The sequence below is a fragment of the Pongo pygmaeus genome, chromosome 8 (assembly GCF_028885625.2).
Source record: "Pongo pygmaeus isolate AG05252 chromosome 8, NHGRI_mPonPyg2-v2.0_pri, whole genome shotgun sequence".
NCBI classification, from domain to species: domain Eukaryota; kingdom Metazoa; phylum Chordata; class Mammalia; order Primates; family Hominidae; genus Pongo; species Pongo pygmaeus.
Window position 1 is genome coordinate 37,964,353 of NC_072381.2, and position 22,555 is coordinate 37,986,907.

The 22,555-nt window shown below is 45.4% G+C and overlaps 1 protein-coding gene across 1 annotated transcript in view; it reads left to right on the forward strand.

The window, feature by feature from the left end:
• LOC129044992 (uncharacterized) overlaps positions 1-22,555 on the forward strand; it is a 45,918-nt gene that overhangs the window by 20,665 nt on the left and 2,698 nt on the right. The window contains exons 2-4 of the mRNA XM_054503302.1: positions 1,768-1,954; positions 2,661-2,861; positions 4,188-4,351. Of these exons, the coding sequence (XP_054359277.1) occupies positions 1,768-1,954; positions 2,661-2,861; positions 4,188-4,351 (552 nt within the window). The remainder of the gene's footprint in view (positions 1-1,767; positions 1,955-2,660; positions 2,862-4,187; positions 4,352-22,555) is intronic.

A 22,555-nucleotide genomic window follows, 5' to 3' on the forward strand; every position in this document is an offset into this window, starting at 1 on the left:
ATACCTAATTTATTGAGAGTTTTTAGCATGAAGGTTGTTGAATTTTGTCAAAGGCCTTTTCTGCATCTATTGAGATAATCATGTGGTTTTTGTTTTTGGTTCTGTTTATATGCTGGATTACGTTTATTGATTTTTGAATGTTGAACCAGCCTTGCATCCCAGGGATGAAGCCCACTTGATCATGGTGGATAAGCTTTTTGCTGTGCTGCTGGATTCGGTTTGCCAGTATTTTGTTGAGGATTTTTGCATTGATGTTCATCAGGGATATTGGTCTAAAATTCTCTTTTTTTTTGTTGTGTCTCTGCCAGGCTTTGGTATGAGGATGATGCTGGCCTCATAAAATGAGTTAGGGAGGATTCCCTCTTTTTCTATTGATTGGAATAGTTTCAGAAGGAATGATACCAGCTCCTCCTTGTACCTCTGGTAGAATTTAGCTGTGAATCCGTTTGGTCCTGGACTTTTTTTGGTTGGTAAGTTATTAATTATTGCCTCAATTTCAGAGCCTGTTATTGGTCTATTCAGAGTCGACTTCTTCCTGGTTTAGTCTTGGGAGGGTATATGTGTCCAGGAATTTATCTATTTCTTCTAGATTTTCTAGTTCATTTGCATAGAGATGGCATCACACTGCCTGATTTCAAAATACACTACAGAATATATTATAATTCTATAGTAACTTCAATCTATAGTATAGTATCAAAACAGCATGGTACTTCAAAAAAAGGTGCAAGGGAGAGACAGAGACAGACAAATGACAGACAGAAACAAATGAAACAGAATAGAGAACTCAGAAATAAATTCACATGTTTACAGTCAACTCATTTTTAACAAAGGCACCAAGAACACACCTTCCTGAAGGACAATCTCTTCAATAAACTTTCCTAGGAAAACGCAACACCCACATATTGAAGAATAAATCTAGACCATTATCTTATTATATACAAAAATCAACTCAAAAGAAAGATTTAAATGTAGGACCTGAAACTATGAAACTACTAGAGAAGAAAACATAGGATAAATGCTTAATGAAACTGGTTAGGACAAGGAATTTTCAAATAGACATCAAAAGCACAAGCAATAAAAGCAAAAATAGACAAATGGAATTACATTAAACTTAAAAGCTTCTGCAAAGCAGAGGAAGCAATCAGTAGAAAGAAGAAATCCAGCGACTGAAAGAATTTGCAAACCTTACCTCAGGCAAGCAGTTAATACACAAAATATATAAAGCAAAACTACTCAAAAGCAAAAATGAAAATAATCTAATTTAAAAATCAGAAAAAGATCTCCCCAAAACGTTGTCCCCCACCATTATTTCCCTACCTTCTTTTCCCGACTGCCTTCAGCCCCCTCCCTCTCGCCACCCTTTTTTTCTCCATCTTCCCCAAAACTTTTTCCCTACCATTTTTCCTCAACGTCTTTTCACAAAGCCCTCTTTACTCTCCTGCTCACAACCCTTTTCCCCACCAACTTTTCCCCTTCTCCTTGGCCACCCTCTTTCCCCTGCTCGCCCTCTCATCACCCTCTTGTTCTCCTCCATCTACCCAAAAACATTTTGCTCCTTCTTTTGCCAAAGCCTTCTCCCCACTCCTGCTGCTCACCACTGTCTTTTCAACCTCCATCTACCCAAAAACTTATTTTCCCCCCACCTTTTCCCCACCCTCTTCTTGCCACGCCTTCTCTTGCTCGCCATCCTTTTATCCCTTTGGCACTCACCACCCTCTTTATCCCTCCATGTACCCAAAACTATTTTCTCCCCTCCTACCTCTCCAGCTGCGCAGCAGTCTCCCTGGCCGCCACCAACCGCAGCCGGGTGAAGTGCGGTGTCACAGGCCCCAGCTTCCAACGTGCCGCGGATGGCTCCCCCTTCTCCTCATCTAGCCCAACAGGAGCAGCTCCCGCTGTGGGCGGCCCTCCTACCGCTTCAGCGACACTGCAGTCTCTGTCGCCACCACCAACCGTAGCGTGGCGAGGCGAGTCGCAGTGCCGCAGGCTCCAGCCTCCAGCCTGCAGCAGGTGGCTTCCCTTCTGATGGATTTTTTTTTTTTTTTTTAGACGGAGTCTGGCTCTGTCGCCCAGGCTGAAGTGCAGTTGCGCTATCTCGGATCACTGCAAGCTCCGCCTCCCGGGTTCACGCTATTCTCCTGCCTCAGCCTGCCGAGTAGCTGGGTGCACTGGGACTACAGGTGCCCGACACCACGCCCAGCTAATTTTTTGTATTTTTCAGTAGAGAGGAGGCTTCACCTGTTAGGATGGTCTCCATCTCCTGATCTCCTGGTCCACCCGCCTCAGCCTCTCAAAGTGCTGGGATTACAGGTGTGAGCCACCGCGTGGGCCCTACTCATCCTCTAAGATAGCATGGAACAGCTGGGCAGGCAGACACACAAAAGCCTGGAGCAGCCTGTCTCCTCACCTCAGCATGCTTTATATACTGACATTATGCAAATGAAGTTCCTAGACTACATGTTCTAATTGGATGAGAGAAAAACCTCTAGGCCTACTCTGATTGGACTTTGTTATCATGTTCTGATTGTATGAGAGCAAGTCTTAGGACAACCAATCACAGCATGAAAAGAAAGTCCAATCAGAGTAAGCCTAGAGGTTCATCTTATCCAATCAGAACATGTAGTCCGGGAACCCCCATTGCCTAAGCTCATTATATAAAGCATGCTGCAGTGAGTCGGCCATGCCAGGCTCTGCTGTGTCTTCCCACCCAGCTCTTTCCTCCCGGGCTTAGCGGACAAGAAGGGGGAGACACCGGCTGCACGCTGGAGGCTGGAGGCTGGAGCCTGTGGCACCTCAGCTCGCCTCACTGCCGACAGGATGACGGAGACTGTGGCGTGGCCAGAGTGGTAGAATGGTGGCAAGTGTGTTAACCAAGGCATCTCTTCCCACAGCGTGGGGCAGTTTTGGGGCCTATCCTGGGCTGCACTGCCCATGGCAGGGACTGGTTGGGTGCACTATCCCGGGCTGCACTGCTGGCAGCAGTGGGGCACTTGAGGGGAGCTATCCAGGGCTGTGTTGCCCACAGTGTGGGGGGGATTTGAGGCATGATCCTGGACGGACGGGGTCTGCTTGGGTGTGCTATCCAGGGCATCACTTCCCCTGGCAGGAGGCTGGTTGAGGGCAGTATCCTAGACTGCACTGCCCATGGGGTGGTGGGGGGGGCGCTGTTTGGGTGCACTATCCTGGGCTGCACTGCTGGCAGCAGTGGAGTTCTTGCGGGGAGCTATCCGGGGCTGTGTTGCCCATGGTGTGGGGCAGATTGGGGATGCAACCCCGGACGGCCATGGGCTGGTTGGATGCACTATCCAGGGCATCACCTCTCCTGGCAGGGGGCTGGTTGAAGGCGCTATCCCAGGCTGCACTGGTGGGGGCAGTGGGGCATTTTGGGGGTTCTATCCAGTGCTGCACTGCCTGCAGTGGGGGCCGTATCAGGTCTTGCAATGCCTGTGGCTGTGATGGGTTGTGAGCATTATGGGTACTACACTGCCAGTGGCAGGGGGCAGTTTGGGGGTGCTATAAGAGTTACACTGCCTGCCAAGGGTGGGGGAATGTTGGGGGCGCTATCTAGGGGCTGCACTGCTGGAGGCAGGAGGCAAAGGTGGCAGTGACAGCGGTGGTCTGTAAGGAAGGGGACATTCTCCTCTTCCCGGACTCTGTATTCTAGAGGGTGACCTCTTCTGCTCATTCTGGAGCACTGGAGATGAACAACGTTTCTGCAGGAATCCTGAGTAAGGCAGGGCCCCCATACCCACCATGGTTCCCAGGCCTGCACCCTCTTGTTGTATTGCAGAAACCGTCTGGGAACCCCCGACCATTGAACAGAGTAGCAGGCCCCACTGGGTGTCAGGGGGAGAGACAGGGCCCTGTGGGTTCAGGGGTCAGGAACAGGAACTGGCACTTGGGTGCGGGGATGTCTGGGTCTGAGTTTCTGCTACTCCTGTTCCCCAAGGTGTGCAGCCCAAGTGGGCCCAGGGGTTCCTGTCTAGCTGGACTTGCCCAGGACCCGGTTTCAGTGAAGACACTCACACCCACCCCAGGCCCCAGTTCCTGACAAACTTGGGCCAAAAGGAGAGGCTGAACTTCGGAGGGTGGGTGTGAGTGCCTTGGCTGAAACCGGCCCCTGCCACCCAGTGGCCAGCATGACAAGGTGAGGCTCTAATGCTACCACTCCCTGCATCCTGTTCTAGGCTTTTCTGGCTTTGCCCGCCCAGCTGCTCCATACCCAGCTAGAGGAGGAGAAGGAGGAAGCACCGGATGCATGCTGGAGGCTGGAGCCTACAGATGGCGTGGCTCTGTGGCTCACCTCACTGTGGTTGGTGGCTGTGATGGAGACTGCAACTCAGCTGGAGCGGTAGGAGGGGGGCCAGTGGTGGCCAGGTGGTAGGAGCCTTATAGGGTGGGCTGGTGCATTGAGGGTAACAGCAGCAGTGGTTGTATAGATATTAGTGCTAGTGGTGGCAGCAACAGCAAGTCTGGGGGCTGGGAAGGGGGACTAGGAGCACTGTGGGGCCTGGCCCATCCTGGGGTGGGGAGGAAGTTGCAGGTGCTGTACTGTGGGCCTTGGTGGCAGTGGTGAAGGTGCAGTCAGGACAAGGAGGAGTCCTCCCCGTTCTCCTGCAGAATCTGGAGTGTCCCTTCCTCCTGCTGGTGCCTGAGCCACGTGAGAGTGGTAGCACTGTCTCATTCTTAACAAAATTTAGGGGGTGACTATTTGTGTATTTTCTACTTGTTTTGGTTGTGATAGTCCTGGATTTTTTCAAATTTCATGAACTGGGGAGGAGAAAATATCATAATAGGCCTTTGTTTTTTGAGATAGAGTCTTACTCTGTCAGCCACGCTGGAGTGCAGTGGTGTAATCTCAGCTCACTGCAACCTCTCCCTCCCAGGTTCAAGCTATTCTCCTACCTCAGCCTCCCGAGTAGCTGGGATTACAGGCGCCTGCCACCACACCTGGCTAATTTTTGTATTTTTAGTAGAGATGGGGTTTCTCCATGTTGGCAAGGCTGGTCTTGAACTTCTGACCTCAGGTTATCCACCCACCTCAGCCTCCCAAAATGCTGAGATTACAGGCGTAAGCCACCACACCCAGCCACTTTAATAGACCTTCTAATTTCCTCACCTGTTTTTTCCTTTCTTCCAGTCTCTTTTTTCTTATCATCATCATCATCATCATCTTCTTGTTCCTCTTCATTTTCTTATGCTGCTGCTTCTATTTCTTGCTTCTATTCTTGTTTCTCCTCCTCCTCTTGTTTTCTTTATCCCGAGTGGTGGCCTTAACAAAACAATAAACCAAAATTGAGTTAAAAATAAACTACCTGTGTGCTGTATTTTTAAAATAATTGGCCCATTACTATGTTTTTAGAGATGAGAAAAAAATAGTTCCACAGTTAGTTATTTGAATAGTTACACTTTCATGATCCTGTAATGTGTTTTAAGTAGTTATTCAAGGAAACAAGGAACCATCAAATCAAATATTGGTAGCAATCAGCCATTTCATTTCTCTCACATAGTAGTCTGGAGATATCCAAGAGTCATGAAAGTATTAAGTTCCAGTTTTTGAGATCATTAAGTGAACCATAATCCCTTCATTTTATTTTTCTGCCACCATTTTCAAGAGTATTGTCATCTGCATGATGAACCTGGTTCATCACCACATCTTTGCAACAGGAAAAGGAAGGGGAGGATCATGTGTATAATGTTTTAAGACCAACATTCACAACCAAAAACAAGGTTTTATTAACTTTTGCCTTTAAGAGCCTGCAGTGTTGGGCCCTCTTTTATTCCTAGTATTACTACCTTTGGTATGAACATTTTTTAGTGATTACTGTAGAAGTTTATGCATTTTATTGACTAAAGAAACAAATCATCTGTATTGTATCACTTTTCAAGCCCACAGAAATGCATAAGGCCTATAATTTAGACACTTTTTAATTATTTTTAAGTCTGTGAGCCTGTAAAATACTGTCGATATATGTAAAAATATGTATAAATACCACTAGATAGCTTATATTGAAGAGATACTGTCTAGATTTTTGTCCAGAGTAGATTGGTTGCTGTTTCTTAGGTGTGTTTCTCAATACATTGTCTCAATATTTTAAAGCATGTAGAAATTTAAATATTGTTTAACCTCATATAGTACCTTGTTTATAGGTTGTTTAATATTTCTAAAGACTAATAACATCACAGCCCCCTTTAAGATTCAGTAATATTAATAAAATTTGAGGTATATAGAGTTATAATCCAACAAACCCAGAGGAAAATTGTTAAATTATATAGCTGTAGAGCAGGAAATGAAACCCAGGTTCCAAGCTCTAAGGGGTCCATGAGCTACCACACAAGTGTATCAGTGACGGGCATAAAGTTGGCAGAATTACAGGATTTTTAAGAGAGGGAGCTGTGGAGCCTAACTCTATGTGAACATAAATTTTTAAACTGCATTGGTGCCTTAGTTTATCCATCTTTCCAATGGAGATAGTACTAAGTTTTTCTTTTTCTTCTCAGTTGACTGAATTATTTCCCTAGTCTGTCTTGTTGCCACTCTTGATGCCCACATGAGAGGACCTGAGGTAATTTCTGACAGCCTGGGACAGGTTAGGAGAAATCAAAGGTGTCACAAACCCCATTTTAGGAGAAACCTATTTTCCTCATGGAACCCCAAGAACTGTAAGGAGACAGGTCCCTCTCAAAATCTAAGGCTTTTGGGTTAACTGACCTTTTTGATTTGGGTGAGCATCAGAAATTAGTAGGGAAGAGAGATACAAAGAAAATTATGGATTTGAACATGTATTTATGGTAAGAACGGTTATGAAGAAAATAAATTTTATATGAGAGAGGATCTTTTGTGGCAAATTCTTTTCCTGAAGTAGAATGACTAGCAAAGAGGGGAATATAGGACAAGTCAGAAAGTGCGAGTTTGTCATAGTTGGTCTTTGAATGGTGTGATGGGAAAGAAAAACTTACAATTGCTAGATGTTCTCCTGTCTAGAAGTGTTGTGTGTGTGATGTTTGTCTAAAGGAGCTCTAATTAATTGGCTTGAAAGAAAATGAAAGCTCTTAAATATTATGTAAAAACAATAGAAACTCTAATGCCTTTTATTTCACATGACTTTAGTAATCTTTGGGAAGTGAAGACAGTTTCAAAATCATTGGTAAAATAAAAAAGTCTTCAAAATTTAGACGTTTGGTCTAAATTAAGTCAGCTTAAGTTTGCTTAGTGCTTTAATGTCATAAACTGCTTTGACTTCGTTTATCAATGAGGAATTGTTCAGATAAATGATGATTTGTGTCTTTCAAGGCCCAGCTATTAAAAAGCACCCTCTTTTCATCACTTGTCTTACATTTGGCTCTGGGCCTGGAGTCCTTCAGAGGTTACTCAGAACAGTGGACTCCTGTCTCCTGTGACTAATCCAGACAGCAGCTTCCTACTTCATCCTTTATCATTTATCATTATCAAAAGTTTGTGAAGATAATTTCTTGATGACCCATACTCTTGGTTTACTTTGCAGTTAACAACTTATTCCTTCACTAGATTATCTGTTTGAAGCTGAGGGTTATATGTGTTCATACTCTGGAGGGAGCAGAGGCAAACAGCTACACCCAAATGAGTTATCTTGCACTAAATGTTCATTATAAGAATGTGAATACATTCATAGATGATAAATCTGTCAGTAATGTTTAGTTGCGTGATTCTTAGTTAAAACTTCACTTACTGGTGATACTGTGCTGGTTGGATCATACGTGCAATTCTTATGCATTGGAATTGCATTCAAACCACCAGTGCCTACCTACTCAATTTTTGTTGCCTTTTGATTAAAAATACTTGTGAATGTTTCCCCTGCATGCAAATATGGGAACTGCAGTTTCATTCTAAGTAGAAACTCTTTGGTATTGAAATGCCATAATAAGATACACAGCTATCAGTGGGCAACAATTCACTGTTAGTTAGGAATTTACATTGGTAATTTTCATATCCTTCATTATCCAGACTTTGTGGGAAGAAAATGAAATTCTTTAATTTTTTTTCTAGAGGAATTACACAATATTGCTATTATCAAACCCAACACTGTGATTAGAAGAAAAGGTCTAGAAATTAAAAACAAAAGTAGGTAATATTTTCCAACTATGGTTAAATTAATTGCAAAATAACAACCTCTTAATTGTCAATTTGGAGACAAGATTATCATTTAGAGTGAAATAGAATATAATGCATTGGTGGTGCTAGTTACCACTAAAGCCTTTGAGTACTTTATATGTTTACAAAGGCTCAGTCTACTCATGTGTCTTTCTGTAAATAATCCTACTCTACCAGTATCCCATGTAAATTTTAAAAATTATAATTCTTACCTTAGATTGTAACAAATGTTCTTCTTATTTAATTATATGTAAAGCAATCTTGTTATAAACTCACATTAGCTTGCCTCATTCCCTGTATGTTTGTTATAAAATGTATGGTCCTTTTCAATATATGATAGTTTAAGGATGCATTTAATAGTTTGTTTTAGAACCAAAATAAATCTTTTATTTTATATACAGGAAAATTACGCCAAATTCAGAGGTCAGAAAACTTCTCCTGTAAAGGGTGAAATAGTAACTATTTTCAGGTTTGCTCAGCATGTGATATCTGACAACTGAACTCTGAAGTCATACCAAGACAGCAGCAATAAACAATGTGTCAATGAATGAGTGGAGCTATGCTCCAATAAACTTCATTTACAAAAAACACTTCATTTACAAAAAACAAGTGGTGGGCCAGATTTTGACTGGAGGCTGTAGTTTGCTGACCCCTGAACAATTACTTTTTCTTGAAACAACAAAGTTGGATTGAAATTTGAAAGAATGTTGAAGCAGTATCATTCTTCTGGGGTAATACCCAACAGAGGTTAGTCCTCTCACACCAGGGAAATTGGGGATGTGGACACACAAGAAGTGAGTTTGAGTGGAGGATTAATAGGCAAAAGAAAGAAAAGAGAATAGCTCTCTTTCCTCCAGAGAGAGAGGGGCACCCGAGTGGGTCTTCTGGTTTCATGGTGAAATGCACAGGGTTTTATAGAAGAGCTCAAGGAGGTGGTGTCTAACTTACACAGGGCTGGAGAGATTGATTGGACCAGGTGTGATGTTCGCATAGCATGCAAAGAAGCTGGCCATCCCACCCCAATCTTGTATTATGCAGATGAGGTCTTTGCTTGACTGGCACCATATTTTTCATTCCTTACTGTACATGTGGTTGACAAAGAAAAGGGAAGATGGAGCCACTGTGTTGAACATTCATTGGCCGTGTTGAACATGCCTGGCTCCCAGGTAGTCTTTTCCTATTGGCACAGCTGCTGGCGTTCACCTGTGTAAGCTTATCTATGTCTGTAGTGTGATTTTACAGGATGCTGTTTGTTAGAAAAGAAATTATTTCGGGGATGCTTTTTATTAAAAGGAAAACCTTACCGAGGACTTCCTTACTTTCACTATCTGCCTAATTTTTTTTTTTTTTTTTTTTTGAGATGGAGTCTCGCTCTGTCAACCATACTGGAGTGCAGTAGCACGATCTTGGCTCACTGCAACCTCCACCTCCTGGGTTCAAGCGATTCTCCTGCCTCAGCCTCCTGAGTAGCTGGGACTACAGGTGCATACCACCAGGCCTGGCTAATTTTTTTTTTTTGTATTTTATTAGAGATGGGGTTTCACCATGTTGCCCAGGTTGGTTGCGAACTCCTGAGCTCGGGCAATCCACCCACCTCAGCCTCCCAAAGTTCTGGGCTTACAGGCATGAGCCACTGCACCCAGCCAAGAGATATTCTTCCGTTTGTGGATTTCTTAGGGTTGAGTCATTGTGACTAACAAGGCTTATCAGGGACAGGGATCAGTGCTTTGGTGGCACCTGTAAAAAGAAGCTCATAAAATGGCTTTCAGAATTAGCTAGTTCTCAGCTGGGCATGGTGGCTCACGCCTGTAATCCCAGCACTTCAGGAAGCCAAGGCAGGTGGATCACTTGAGGTCAGGAGTTCAAGACCAGCCTGGCCAACATGGCAAAGCTCTGTGTCTACTAAAAATACAAAAATTAGGCTAGATGAGGCTGAGGTGGGTGGATCACGAGGTCAGGAGTTCAAGACCAGCCTGGCCAGCATGGTGAAACCCCATCTCTACTAAAAATACAAAAATTAGCCAGGCATGGTGGCTCACGCCTGTAGTCCCAGCTACTCAGGAGGGTGAAGCAGGAGAATTGCTTGAACCCAGGAGGCAGAGGTTGCAGTGAGCCAAGATCACGCCACTGCACTCCAGCCTGGAAAACATAGTGACACTCCATCTCAAAAAAAAAAATGGTGGAACACACCTGTAATCCCAGATACTTGGAGGCAGAGGCAGGAGAATCACTTGAACCCATGACATGGAGGTTGCAGTGAGCTGAAATCACACCACTGCACTCTGACCTGGCCAACAGAGTAAGACTCAGTCTCAAAAACACTAAAAAATTAAAAAATAAGGATGAGCTTGTTCTCATGTCATTGTGACTGTGGCAAACCACACTGCCCCCAGCACAGTGATATTGTTTAATTATGTGACACATTCTCTAAAACGAGGTGTTGTTAAAGAGACCTTGTAAAATTGTCTTGCATACAACTCCCCAAATATTAGGAATATAGTTCCTTTGGGCACATATGCAGTAAACATTTATTTGAAAATGTAAAAATCTAGCTAATTCGATATACATGAGTTATTAAAATAATTCAAACTTTAATTTCTTTTTGAATATTGCATTTTCTTGTTTGTTCTTTGGCAATTAAACACAATCTGAAGCTCAGTTGATTCTCATTCTTTGGGATTGGAATCACCAAGGTTTCAGGTGAATCATGATAGGGCTAATTGGGGCTCTGAGAAGGGTTCATTTTCTCTGTGGAAATCATTACTTAAGAGGTGCTTGGCTGGTTCGGTCAGCTCGGGCTACCATGACAAAATACCAAAGACTGAGTGATTTCAACAACAACGTGGATTTCTCACAGTTCTGGAGGCTGAGGTCCAAGGTCAAGGCACTGGCAGATTAGGTTCCTGATGAGGGCCCCTTCCCGGTTCAGAAAGGGCACCTCCTCAGTGTGTCCTCTTATGGCAGAGGGAGAGGAAGAGAGGGGGGATCGGGGGAGAGGGAGTGTCAGGGGGAGAGAGAGAGTGTTGGGGGAGAGAGAGGAGGGAGAGAGAGGGGAGTGTGAGGGGACAGAGACAGTGTCGAGGGGGAGAGTGAGGGGGAGGGGGGAGAGAGTTCAGGGGAGAGAGGGACAGAGAAAGAGGGAGAGTGGCAAGGGGAGACAGTAAGAGAGAGAGTGAGGGAGGCAGGAGAGACAGGGACAGAGAGGATGAGTGAGGGCTCTACCCCCTTCCTCTTACTTTTAGAGCACTGATCCCACCATGAGGCCCCACTTTATGAGGTTAGCCTCATCTAACCCTCATTTTCTCCCCAAGGCCCCTCCTCTAAATACCATCACATTAGGGGTTTAGGCTTTGACATGAATTTTGGGGGGATGCAAACATTTAATCCATGTCAAAGGCAACACTGAAGGATCATTTGACAGCTGAATTGTGTCTCCCAGGAAATCCTACTTTGAAGCCCTAACCGCTGGGACCTCAGATTATGACTGTATTTGGAGATACGGTCTTTAAAAAGATAATTAGTGTAAAATGACGCCATCTGGCTGGTCCCTAATCCATAGGGCTGATGTACTGATAAGAAGAGGAGATTCAGACACAGACATACACAGGGATGATCCTGTGAGGACGCAGGGAGAAGATGCCATCTGCAAGCCACAGGGATAGGCCTCAGGAGGAACTGAGAGGTGACAGCATGCTGGCAGCCCTCGCAGCCCTCACTCACTCTCGGTGCCTCCTCGGCCTTGGCGCCCACTCTGGCCACGCTTGAGGAGCCCTTCAGCCTGCCACTGCACTGTGGGAGCCCCTTTCTTTGCTGGCCAAGGCCGCAGCCAGCTCCCTCAGCTTGCGGGAAGGTGTGGAGGGAGAGACATGGGTGGGAACCGGGGCTGCACACGATGCTTGCAGGCCAGCGCGAGTTCCAGGTGGGCATGGGCTTGGCAGGCCTTGCACTTGGAGTGGCCAGCCAGCCCTGCCAGCCCTGCCAGCCCCAGGCAGTGAGGGGCTTAGCACCTGGGCCAGCAGCTGCTGTGCTCGACTTCTCACTGGGCCTTAGTTGCCTCCCCGTGGGGCACGGCTCAGAACCTGCAGCCCGCTATGCCTAAGACTCCCCCCCTACTGTGGGCTCCTGCACAGCCCGAGCCTCCCTGACGAATGCCACCCCCTGCTCCAAGATGCCCAGTCCCATTAACCACCCAAGGGCTGAGGGGTGTGGGTGCACGGCACAGGACTGGCAGGCAGCTCCACCTGTGGCCCCAGTGGGGGATCCACTGGGTGAAGCCAGCTGGGCTTGTGAGTCTGGTGGGGACTTGGAGAAACTTTATGTCTAGTTAAGGGATTATAAATACACCAATTGACACTCTGTATCTAGCTACTCTGGTGGGGACTTGGAGAACCTTTATGTCTAGTTAAGGGATTATAAATACACCAATTGACACTCTGTATCTAGCTACTCTGGTGGGGACTTGGAGAACTTTTATGTCTAGCTAAGGGATTGTAAATACACCAATCGGCACTCTGTATCTAGCTCAAGGTTTGTAAACACACCAATCAGCACCCTGTGTCTAGCTCAGGGTTTGTGTCAGCTCTCTGTAAAATGGACCAATCAGTTCTCTGTAAAATGGACCAATCAGCAGGATGTGGGTGGGGCCAGATAAGAGAATAAAAGCAGGCTGCCTGAGCCAGCAGTGGCAACGTGCTTGGGTCCCCTTCCGCACTGTGGAAGCATTGTTCTTTCGGTTTTTGCAATAAATCTTGCTGCTGCTCACTCTTTGGGTCCACACTGCCTTTATGAGCTGTAACCCTCACTGCGAAGGTCCGCAGCTTCACTCCTGAAGCCAGTGAGACCACGAACCCACCAGAAGGAATGAATAACTCCAGATGGGCTGCCTTAAGAGCTGTAACACTCACCGCGAAGGTCTGCAGCTTCACTCCTGAAGCCAGCAAGACGATGAACCCACCAGAAGGAAGAAACTCCGAACACATCCAAGCATCAGAAGGAACAAACTCTGGACACTCCACCTTTAAGAACTGTGACACTCACAGCGAGGGTCCACAGCTTCATTCTTGAAGTCAGTGAGACCAAGAACCCACCAATTCCGGACACAGAACCAGCCCTTCCCACACCATGATCTCAGACTTGCAGCCTCCAGGACTGTGAGAAAGACATTTCTGCAGTTTAAACCTCCTGTCTGTGGTGCTTTGTGATGGCAGCCCTCATGTACAGCTGTACCAGGCTGGAGAAGCATGGCTCGGCCTTGAAGCAGCAGCAGAGAGACCACAGAGGTGCAGGCAGATGTGGGGTGGGCATCAAGCCAGTTCCCTCAGCTTTTCTGTACCCCCTTAGCTCCTGCTGAACCTGGAGGCCTCTTCCAGCCTGATGGGAAATTGGCTGGGTTTAGTTCTAGTAGAAACTGAGACAACTTTCTCACAGACATGCAGGCAGCAAACACACAGAATAGACAGTCGCCTGCATCAATGTCAAGGGGCAAAGTGAAGCACAAACACACATGCGGGCCTAGCCTGCCCAGTGCGGCTGCAGGATCCCCACTGCAGCCAGGGAAGGTCAGGCCTGTGTGTGTGTTTGGGCTGGGACTGGAGTGGGGATTAAGGTTGCAGTGGTCGGCAGGTGGGCAGGGAGGTGAGTGCAGTTTGCAGGGACCAGCAGGTAAGGCAGACAGAGAACTACAGACACAGAGAAGTAAATGGGGCTGCAAATCGCAGTGCACAGAGGCTTCTGTGGGGCTTGTTTTTGGAAGGCTGAGGATGAATGAGTCATGCGTTGTGGTCTCAACTATGCTTCAGGACACCCACTGAGTCAAAGATGCTCACTCTGGCCCAGGTGGCTAGCTGCTTCTGGCTGCCTTATAACCTTCTAAGAGTCCACTGGAAACTCTCCGGGCCTAGTGACAAGTGGTCCTCAGTTGTCAGGACTCATGGCTACAGGCTCATTCCCTAGGCTCAAGGCTACCATCCTGCTAATGAGGCACTGATTAATTGGAGTTTTGTCCCATCTTATCATAAACTGATGCTTGCAAGTCTTAAAAAACAAAATAAAGGCCAGGCACGGTGGCTCACGCCTGTAATCCCAGCACTTTGGGAGACCGAGTTGGGTGAATCACATGAGGTCAGGAGTTCAAGACCAGCCTGTCCAACATGGTGAAAGCTTGTCTCTACTAAAAGTAGAAAAATTAGCCAGGCATGGTGGCAGGAACCTGTAATCCCAGCTACTCAGGAGGCTGAGGCAGGAGAATCGCTTGAACCCAGGAGGCGGAAGTTGCAGTGAGCTGAGATTGTACCACTGCACTCCAGCCTGGGCAACAAGAGCAAGAATCCATCTCAAATAAATAAATAAATAATAACAAGCACTTACTGTGTGCCGGGTGGCTTGTTTGGGGTTGAAAGCACAGACGTGAATAAGACATACTTAATCAACCAGAATAGTTGATTCTTTTGGAGGGAAGGGGCCCCACGTAGCTGACTGTGCAGGGGATCCTTGTAGCTTGCCAAGGCATAAAGCCCACTTTCCAGGAAGCCAGATACACTGGGTAGTGCCCAGCCCCAGCTGTCCATTGGCCCTGTGCATTACAGGGGGTCTGACCGAGGGAGGGCTCTTTTATTTAGCACTTTGCACTGCCTGTGAACTTGCCAGCTTCCCTGTCTGTTTACCCTCACTGGATTGAATGTTCCTTAAAGTTTAACATAAAAGAGTTTACGTTAAATAAGACAGAGGTCTTGTTCACTTATTCTAGTGCCTTGCGTGGAATAGCATATTTATTAAAAAATGAAAGCGAGATTTCAAGAACTTCATTAACTAAAAATCACACAACCTACACATTTAAAAAGGAAATTTTCCTCAAAGGTTTATGGGCTGCAAGGTGGCCATCCCCACAGGCTGGGAAGTGTAGCCCACCCCAGAGCCTTTGAGGCAGAACTGTGAGGGAGGGGAGTATGGCACAGGGATCCATGCTGAATGGATTCAAGCACACATATTCAACGGGTTACAGGAGGAGCTATGAATACTCAGGAAGGGGGTCCTGGCACATGCATGATGGACAAACATGCATGTTACATATAAACCAAGTTCACCTTGGGATGGAAACCTAACATTTAAATGTGTTACAGTTGGGCTATATACATCAAAAGGTCTCAGGACACCAAAGCACTCAAGGGCACAGCCTCTGTAAAGTGGCTGGAGCCAGTCCATGGTTGGGGGTCTTTTTATCAGGAGAAAGTCACTCAGTCTCTTGTCTAATCAAAGCTGTAGTCGTGGCTAGTGCAATGGGGTTCAGTTAGGCCGCGTCTGATGGTTGGTTAGCTGTAACTGCTGCAACACTGTTTATCTCAAGGCCAGGGCTTGTTTAGCTGACAGAGAAATAGAAAAATCTTGTGAGAGTTAGAGCACAGTTTACTCCATGCACAGTGTAGGTTGCATGTCTTAATCCTTGCCTGGCGCAGCCTTAGGCCCTGTGTATAATTTTGGTATCTTATTGCCAGAGTCTCCTCCATCAGTCTTGTCTTTGTTCTGACATTACTGCTGGTCAGTTGTGTCTAAACCCCAAAAAGGTGAGGTATAATGAGGCGTGTCCCACCTTCCATGCCATCATGGCTGGGAAGTCAGTTTTAAGGTTTCCCTTGGGTACCCTTGGCCAAGAGGGGATCTGCCCCGTCAGTTGAGGAGCTTAGAATTTTATTTTTTTAGTTTACATCTCTTGGTGGAGAAATCTGCAGAGGCAGCACCTGTTAGGCGCTGGGGCCAGGGGTCCTGGGTTGGGCCTGCAGGAAGTTCACAGTGATGCTGAGTCCTGAGGACGCACCGTTCTGGGATGGAATTCTGGCATGGTGAGCCGTGCTACATGGAACGTGTTTGCATCAAGAAGTGTCATTTAGGGATTTTCTTTCTGCTATGAGCCACAGTCCCTTCACTTCATCAGCGGGACTTTCCTTCTGAGAGCCTGGGGAGAACAACTGCGACCTCGGAGCAAGGTGGGAGAGGTCTGGGAGCAGCTGCAGACTCAGAGTCAAAAGGCAGATGGCCCCCGTCATGATTTGCATGGCAGGCAAATACCTGGAGCCCCCACGGCCATGTAGACAACACTGGAATCACTCGGGGTGAAGATCAGATCTGCAGGACACAACTCAGTCTGAGTTCTCTACTCGATTTCCCCATCACAACTTGGAAGACAGAGTTGTGCCAGGACCCCGGGCACTGGGGGAGGCAAAGCCAGTGGGGGCGGGGAGGGCAGGGACCATGAGGGAGACACAGCATCCCAGAAACATTCAAATAAACAACCAGAAAATCAGAGCAACACCGGGTGAGAAGAGGATCTAAGGGCAGGTGGGCTGTTGTGGATGCCAGCCTGATCTGTGGCACGGTTTGCAAGAGGAGGCTCGCACCAGTGAGTGGCCCTAGAGGGTGTGCGGACCTCCCACGCTTAACTAACATACACGGGGCAGGTGTGGTTTTGAACCACAGGAAGACAGCTTACATTTCATTTATTTGTTCATTCTTCCAATAATTGTTTTCATGATAATCTTTTGTTCCTGGGAACTTTCTCTGCTTCTGTCAAGAATGATATGTTTGAGGACTTTTATGCTTCAGAATATTTGTTTATTTATTTTTGAGACAGGGTCTTACTCTGTTGCCCAGGCTGGCATGCAGTGGCACAATCTCGGTTCACTGCAGCCTCCACCTCCTGTGCTCCGTGCCTCAGTCTCCCGAGTAGCTGGGCTTACAGGGGTGCACCACCACATCAGGCTAATTTTTGTATTTTTAGAGACTGGGTTCCACCATATTGGCCAGGCTGGTCTCAAACTAGATTCAAGTGATCCTCCCACCTCGGCCTCTCAAAGTGCTGGGATTATAAGCATGAGCCACCGTGCTTGTCCTAGAATATGTTTTTTTTTAATTTTTTTTTTTTTTTTGAGATGGAATCTCACTCTGTCTCCCAGGCTGGAGTGCAGTAGTGCAATCTTGGCTCACTGCAACCTCCCTCCACAGGGTTCCAGTGATTCTCCTGCCTCAGCCTCCAGGGTAGCTGGGATTACAGGCACCCATCACCACACCCAGCTAATTTTTGTATTTTTAGTAGAGATGGGGTTTTACCATGTTGGCCAGGCTGGTCTCAAACTCCTGACCTCAGGTGATCTGCCCATCTCGGCCTCCCAAAGTGCTGGGATTACAGGCTTGAGCCACCACGCCTGGCCATATAAATTTTTTAAATATATTAATTTAATTTAAAAATATTTTTATTTTAGATTCAGGAGATCCATGTGCAGGTTTGTTTCAAGGGTGTATTTTGTGATGCCGGGGTTTGGGTTTCTATTGATCCTATCCCCATACACTGAGCACAGTACCTGATAGGAAGTCTTTCAAGCCTCACCCTTCTATCCCTCCTTTCTTTTGGAGTCCCCAGTGTCTACTGTTGCCCTATTTATGTCCTATGTACTCAGTGCTTAGCTCCCACATATAAATGAGAACATGTGATATTTGGTTTTCCGTTTCTGTGTTAATTCATTCCGTAAACATTCATTGAGGACATGGAATGGGGGGGGCCATGCCATGTGCTGAGCTCTGAAAATGCAGACATAAATAAGTTAGTTTCTGCCCTGCAGTAGCTTTCATTCCAGCAGGAGAGTGAGAGAATCGCTGTGTAAGAAGTGATAATCACTAAGAAACTGTTAACTGTTGCAGTATTAGTATGTGTGTCAAGTGCTGTGAAAGCCCAGAGAAGGTTGTGATTAATGCAGAGAAAAGAGCTCAAAGGTGAATCTCCTACAGAAAGCGCATGTGCTTATGAACTTCCTGGTTGTAGCAACGGCTGATATTCACACAGACATGGCAATACCTACATGCTGTTTCATAGAAAGCCACATCTACACTGTCCTGCATAAAAAGTCAGGAGTGGCCTTTTATTAGACAGCAGCAGAGCAAGCTTCTCAGGTACCCTGAATATATCCCTCATGTAATTCATATTTAACGTAGTACACAAGCTCTCAACCTATATGTGAATAAAGTGTTGGATATATAAGCACAGATGAACCTACACATTGCTTTTGAAAATATTTGCCATGAAGTCTACAATGCAATAATGCTCTGCTCTTCAAAAGATTCCAAGTGAATAGCCCATGTGTGACAACCTTGATCCTTGCAAATAATTACGTGACATCCAAATGGATCCAGAAGGACGCAAGAGTCCTGGTGTGGCACAATGCAAAGCATGACTGAAGACACACAATGGCCAACCTCTCAGTGTCCCAAAGACTCTGTGTCTGTTTTTCAGGTTTTTTTTTTTCCTTTGAATTCCTGTCACCTAGGTAGATGCCTTTTCTCAGGATGCAAAGTAAAAAGATACAAGAGCTGAATATCTGCTAGATTCCTTCCTTTCTAAAAATTGTTCATTGTTCTGTGTCCCAAGTTAGGTCTGATAATGACAATGTTTCTTTTTCATAATAATAATAGAGTATCTGGAAACCTCTGACCACAGTAAAAACCCTGAAAAGATACAACCACAGGATTGATAACAGGAGTCAGGTGTGATTAGCAGAGCAGTCATTAAAGAAGATAAAGAGGAAAGAATGCTGTCCTCACAGGGCAGGCCAGTCTGACTTACAGAACCTCCAGGAAGGCAAGGATTATCTGTCTTATTTTCTCTCTGCTAATAAAAGTTTTTGTATTGTTGTTCTTCTGGACAATAAGAAGAATATTTAGAATCCAAATGCAGCAAATTATAAAATAATATCCTCCGGAGATGCTGAGATAATATATTTACCGAGTTTTATTAAAAACAAATATATCATTAAGTGAGACTGTAGTCTTAAAAACACACAAAGGCCTAATCTCTATCAGGATGCAGGCATGTAAACTGTTCTAGAATAGTATTTATAATCACACTTTCTTAGGTTGGGAGAACTGTTTTCAAAACTCCTGCTAGTTAATGACCTAACTTTCCCCCACAAGCTTTTTGGCTCTCAGCCTGAGACTATCTTAAGGATATAAGCAGAGGCCTGAAAACCCTATGGCCATGGAGATTTGGCTGCAGAAAGCCAAAGCCAAAGGAGGCATAGACCTGTTTCCTGGGACACAAACATGTTCCAAAGTCAAATCAATGTTGTGAGCAATATAACATATATGACGGCAACCACAGTCAATATTTCAATAGTTGTGCATTGCTCACAGATGTAATTCTTAACAGAAGGTGGTTCTAACACCCTGGAGACAATGTTGGGAGTGAAGATAGACACATAAGTAGCAACCAGCTTATTGAAATCTGTTAGTCCAAACAAACACCTTAAAAAAATTTCCAAAAGTTTTTGTAGGAGGTTAAATTTTATTTACCCAAATTTTTCTAGTGCAGAAATCTTTAGAATCATTCAAGCTTCAGTGGCTTTTAAACTTCCTAACATTAGCTGCAAATTTTTATTGCACATGTATATATCCACATTGATTTTTTCTGAGAAGAGGGTCAAATAGGTTTAATCACATTATTATATTGTCAGAAACCAGTGCTCTAAGGACCCACCAGGGTGTGTAGCTAACAATAGACAAGAGATTCTGGTGAGAATTTCAGACAGTGAGAGAAAAACAAACTTCCTAAGTAGATTGCTGCTCACCCCAGGCGAACCACAGCAAGGACAATGGGGACAGCAGCAGCAGCAGCAGCAAGTGATGTTTCACCTGCTGGTTGCTGGAGTCCTGGGAAGGTGTTAGTGGTGTTTGCTAGAAGCACTTCTCTGCCCTGGAAACCTTGCTGCTTGTTGGAGAGAGGCAGTGAAGAGTGGCCCATAGACACAGGGCACTGCCACAGAATCAAAGGTTCCATGGGAGAGAGTGAGCGTGTTCTCCAGGTGGACCCCTTCTATAGAAATTCCAGCACAGGGAAATCCAGTCATTCCTCCCTAGGACAGATGTTGACCAACTCTTTACTGCTTTCAAATCTGGGGTCATGTTCTGTTAAAAGTATTATGAAAACAACAAAGAAAATATTAGAACTTCTTTAAGAGAAAAAGGAATGTACAACCCAAGGATGAATGAAGAGAGTGAGAGAGGCTCACTGCAGAAGAAAAAAGATTATGGAAGAAAAAGTATTTCATAAATCCCCAATCGATCATAAATCTACATCTGTGTGACTACCATATGTGTCACTGATGAATTAGAAGCTGGTTCTTTGAATCCTGTCTTGCACATGGGATTATGCAATTTACATACCGTTTTGGTTCTAACACTTTGGCCACATCTTACCGTACAATTGGATATAACACCCAGTTAAAGCAGTTTGTTTTCTGCTGTGATGCTAAGGAGGCCTGGGGATGTCATGGCAACCAAAGGGTAGTCTAGTCTAGAACAGATGCCCCTGAGCTATGATGGGGTTGTGTCCTGATAAACCCATTGCAGATTGAAAATATGGTACATTGAAGGCTGGGCTTGCTCGCTCATGCCTGTAATCCCAGCACCTTGGGAGGCCGAGGCAGGCTGATCACCTGAGGTCAGGAGTTCAAGACCAGCCTGGCCAATATGGTGAAACCCTATCTCTACTAAAATACAAAAATTAGCTGGGCATGAAGGCCTGTAATCCCAGCTACTTGGGAGGCTGATGGGGGAGAATCACTTGAACCCAGAAGGCGGGGGTTGCAGACAGTCAGATTGTGCCATTGCACTCCAACCTGGGCAACAGAGTGAGACTCTGTTTCAAAAAAAATGAAAGACAAAGAAAAAGAAAATATGGTTAAGTTGAAAATGCACTTAATACACCTAATCTATAGAACTTCATGGGTTAGCCTAACTTGCCTTAGACGTGCTCAAAACACTTAAATTAGCATACGGTTGGGCACAGTCATGTAACACAGAGCCTATTTTATAATAAGGTGTTAAACATTTCAAGTCATTTATTGATGTAGTTGCTAGCTGAACCAGCATAAATCAAGAACTGTCTGTATTGATTACATTTTCTTTCTCCTAACTTTTCGAAATCCTAAACACCGTCATGAGAATCTGTTGTGGAGTAACCTTGCATTATTTTACACAAACACACTTTAAGAACATCTGTACTTTTATCTTACAGCTGTAATAATGAACTTTACCATTTTTCTATGGCATGGAAAGGTATTTATCCACCTCGCTTTTAAATCTAAAATTCCCTCCTTCACCAAATTTACACTCTGAACAGTTCAGAGACTTCTTTCGAGTGCTTTTCCATCATTTATCTTTCCAATGGATGGCTCCTAACCATGTCCCTGTCCCTGGGAAGTCCATACCTCCCCTTGGTCAGTTCACCCGGGCCTTGGCCCGGCTGATGTGCTCTGCCTGCCATGAGACAGATCCTGCAGGGGCACCTGGGATTCCCTGACAGTTCACTGGGTCTTGTGCCAGAGTGGGAGCCTGTTTTGTGTTGTTATCACTTGCTGCCTCTTCAGGCCTGATGCCCATCACTTTGTTGAGTTGTTTTGCCATTCAACTTCAGTTTGCCATAAAACACTACTCTAAGTCAGCCTGTTAGAGAAAACACTGTCAAGGTCTGCAGTCAAGGATAGGCATACCTTCTGAAGTCCGTTTTTCTCCCTATTATAATTTTGTCCAAGCCTTGCTCCTTCCGAGTCCCTTACCTTTGTGAGCAGCATCAGTGTCATGAAGTCTGTAACAAACGTGATGCCATGGTTCATAAACTGACCTCAGGTCCCCTCCAAGTGTGTCTGTGTATGCCCAGCATTTTCACTGTAAAGTAGATCCTTGCTGAATCAATTTCCATCTGTCATTGTTCTTATTGCCCCACTTAACAGGATTGAATTACCAGGTTGAGATTGGGTTTCTGTATTCCAGCAAAACTGCTCACATAATCCTATGTGGCCAGGGAGGTCAGTAACACATATGGTAAAACCATGTGTGATGCCACTGCAATGTACCCATCGGTTGCTGAATATAAGACCAAATCTGAAAGCTTTCTGAAGGTCCTGAAGTTACTCTTTCTTTTCTTTGCTTTTCTATTTCTTTTGAGATAGGGCCTCACTCTGTCAACCAGGCTGAAGTGTAATGGCATAATCATCCTCACTGCAGCCTTCAATTCCCAACCTCAAGTGATCCTCCTGCTTCAGCCTCCTGAGTAGCTGGGACCACAGACACACACCACCACGTCCAGCTAATTTTTTAATTTTTTTTTTTTTTTTTTTTTTTTTTGTAGAGATGAGGTTTTGCTATGTGGTTGAGGCAGGTCTCAAACTCCTGGCCTCAAGGGATCCTCCCATCTCAGCCTCCCAAAATGCTGGGATTACAGGTGTGAGCCTGGCCTGAACTTATTCTTTTAGAAATAACATTGCTGCTCTACACTGTCCTGTTATGCGTCTTCTTTTCCCCTTGAGAGAGGGGCCTGACTAGTGAGTCCAAGCCTTGGCGCTTTGGCCCTGTTCCCGTGGGTACGCTGCTTCCTTTCTCAGGGCA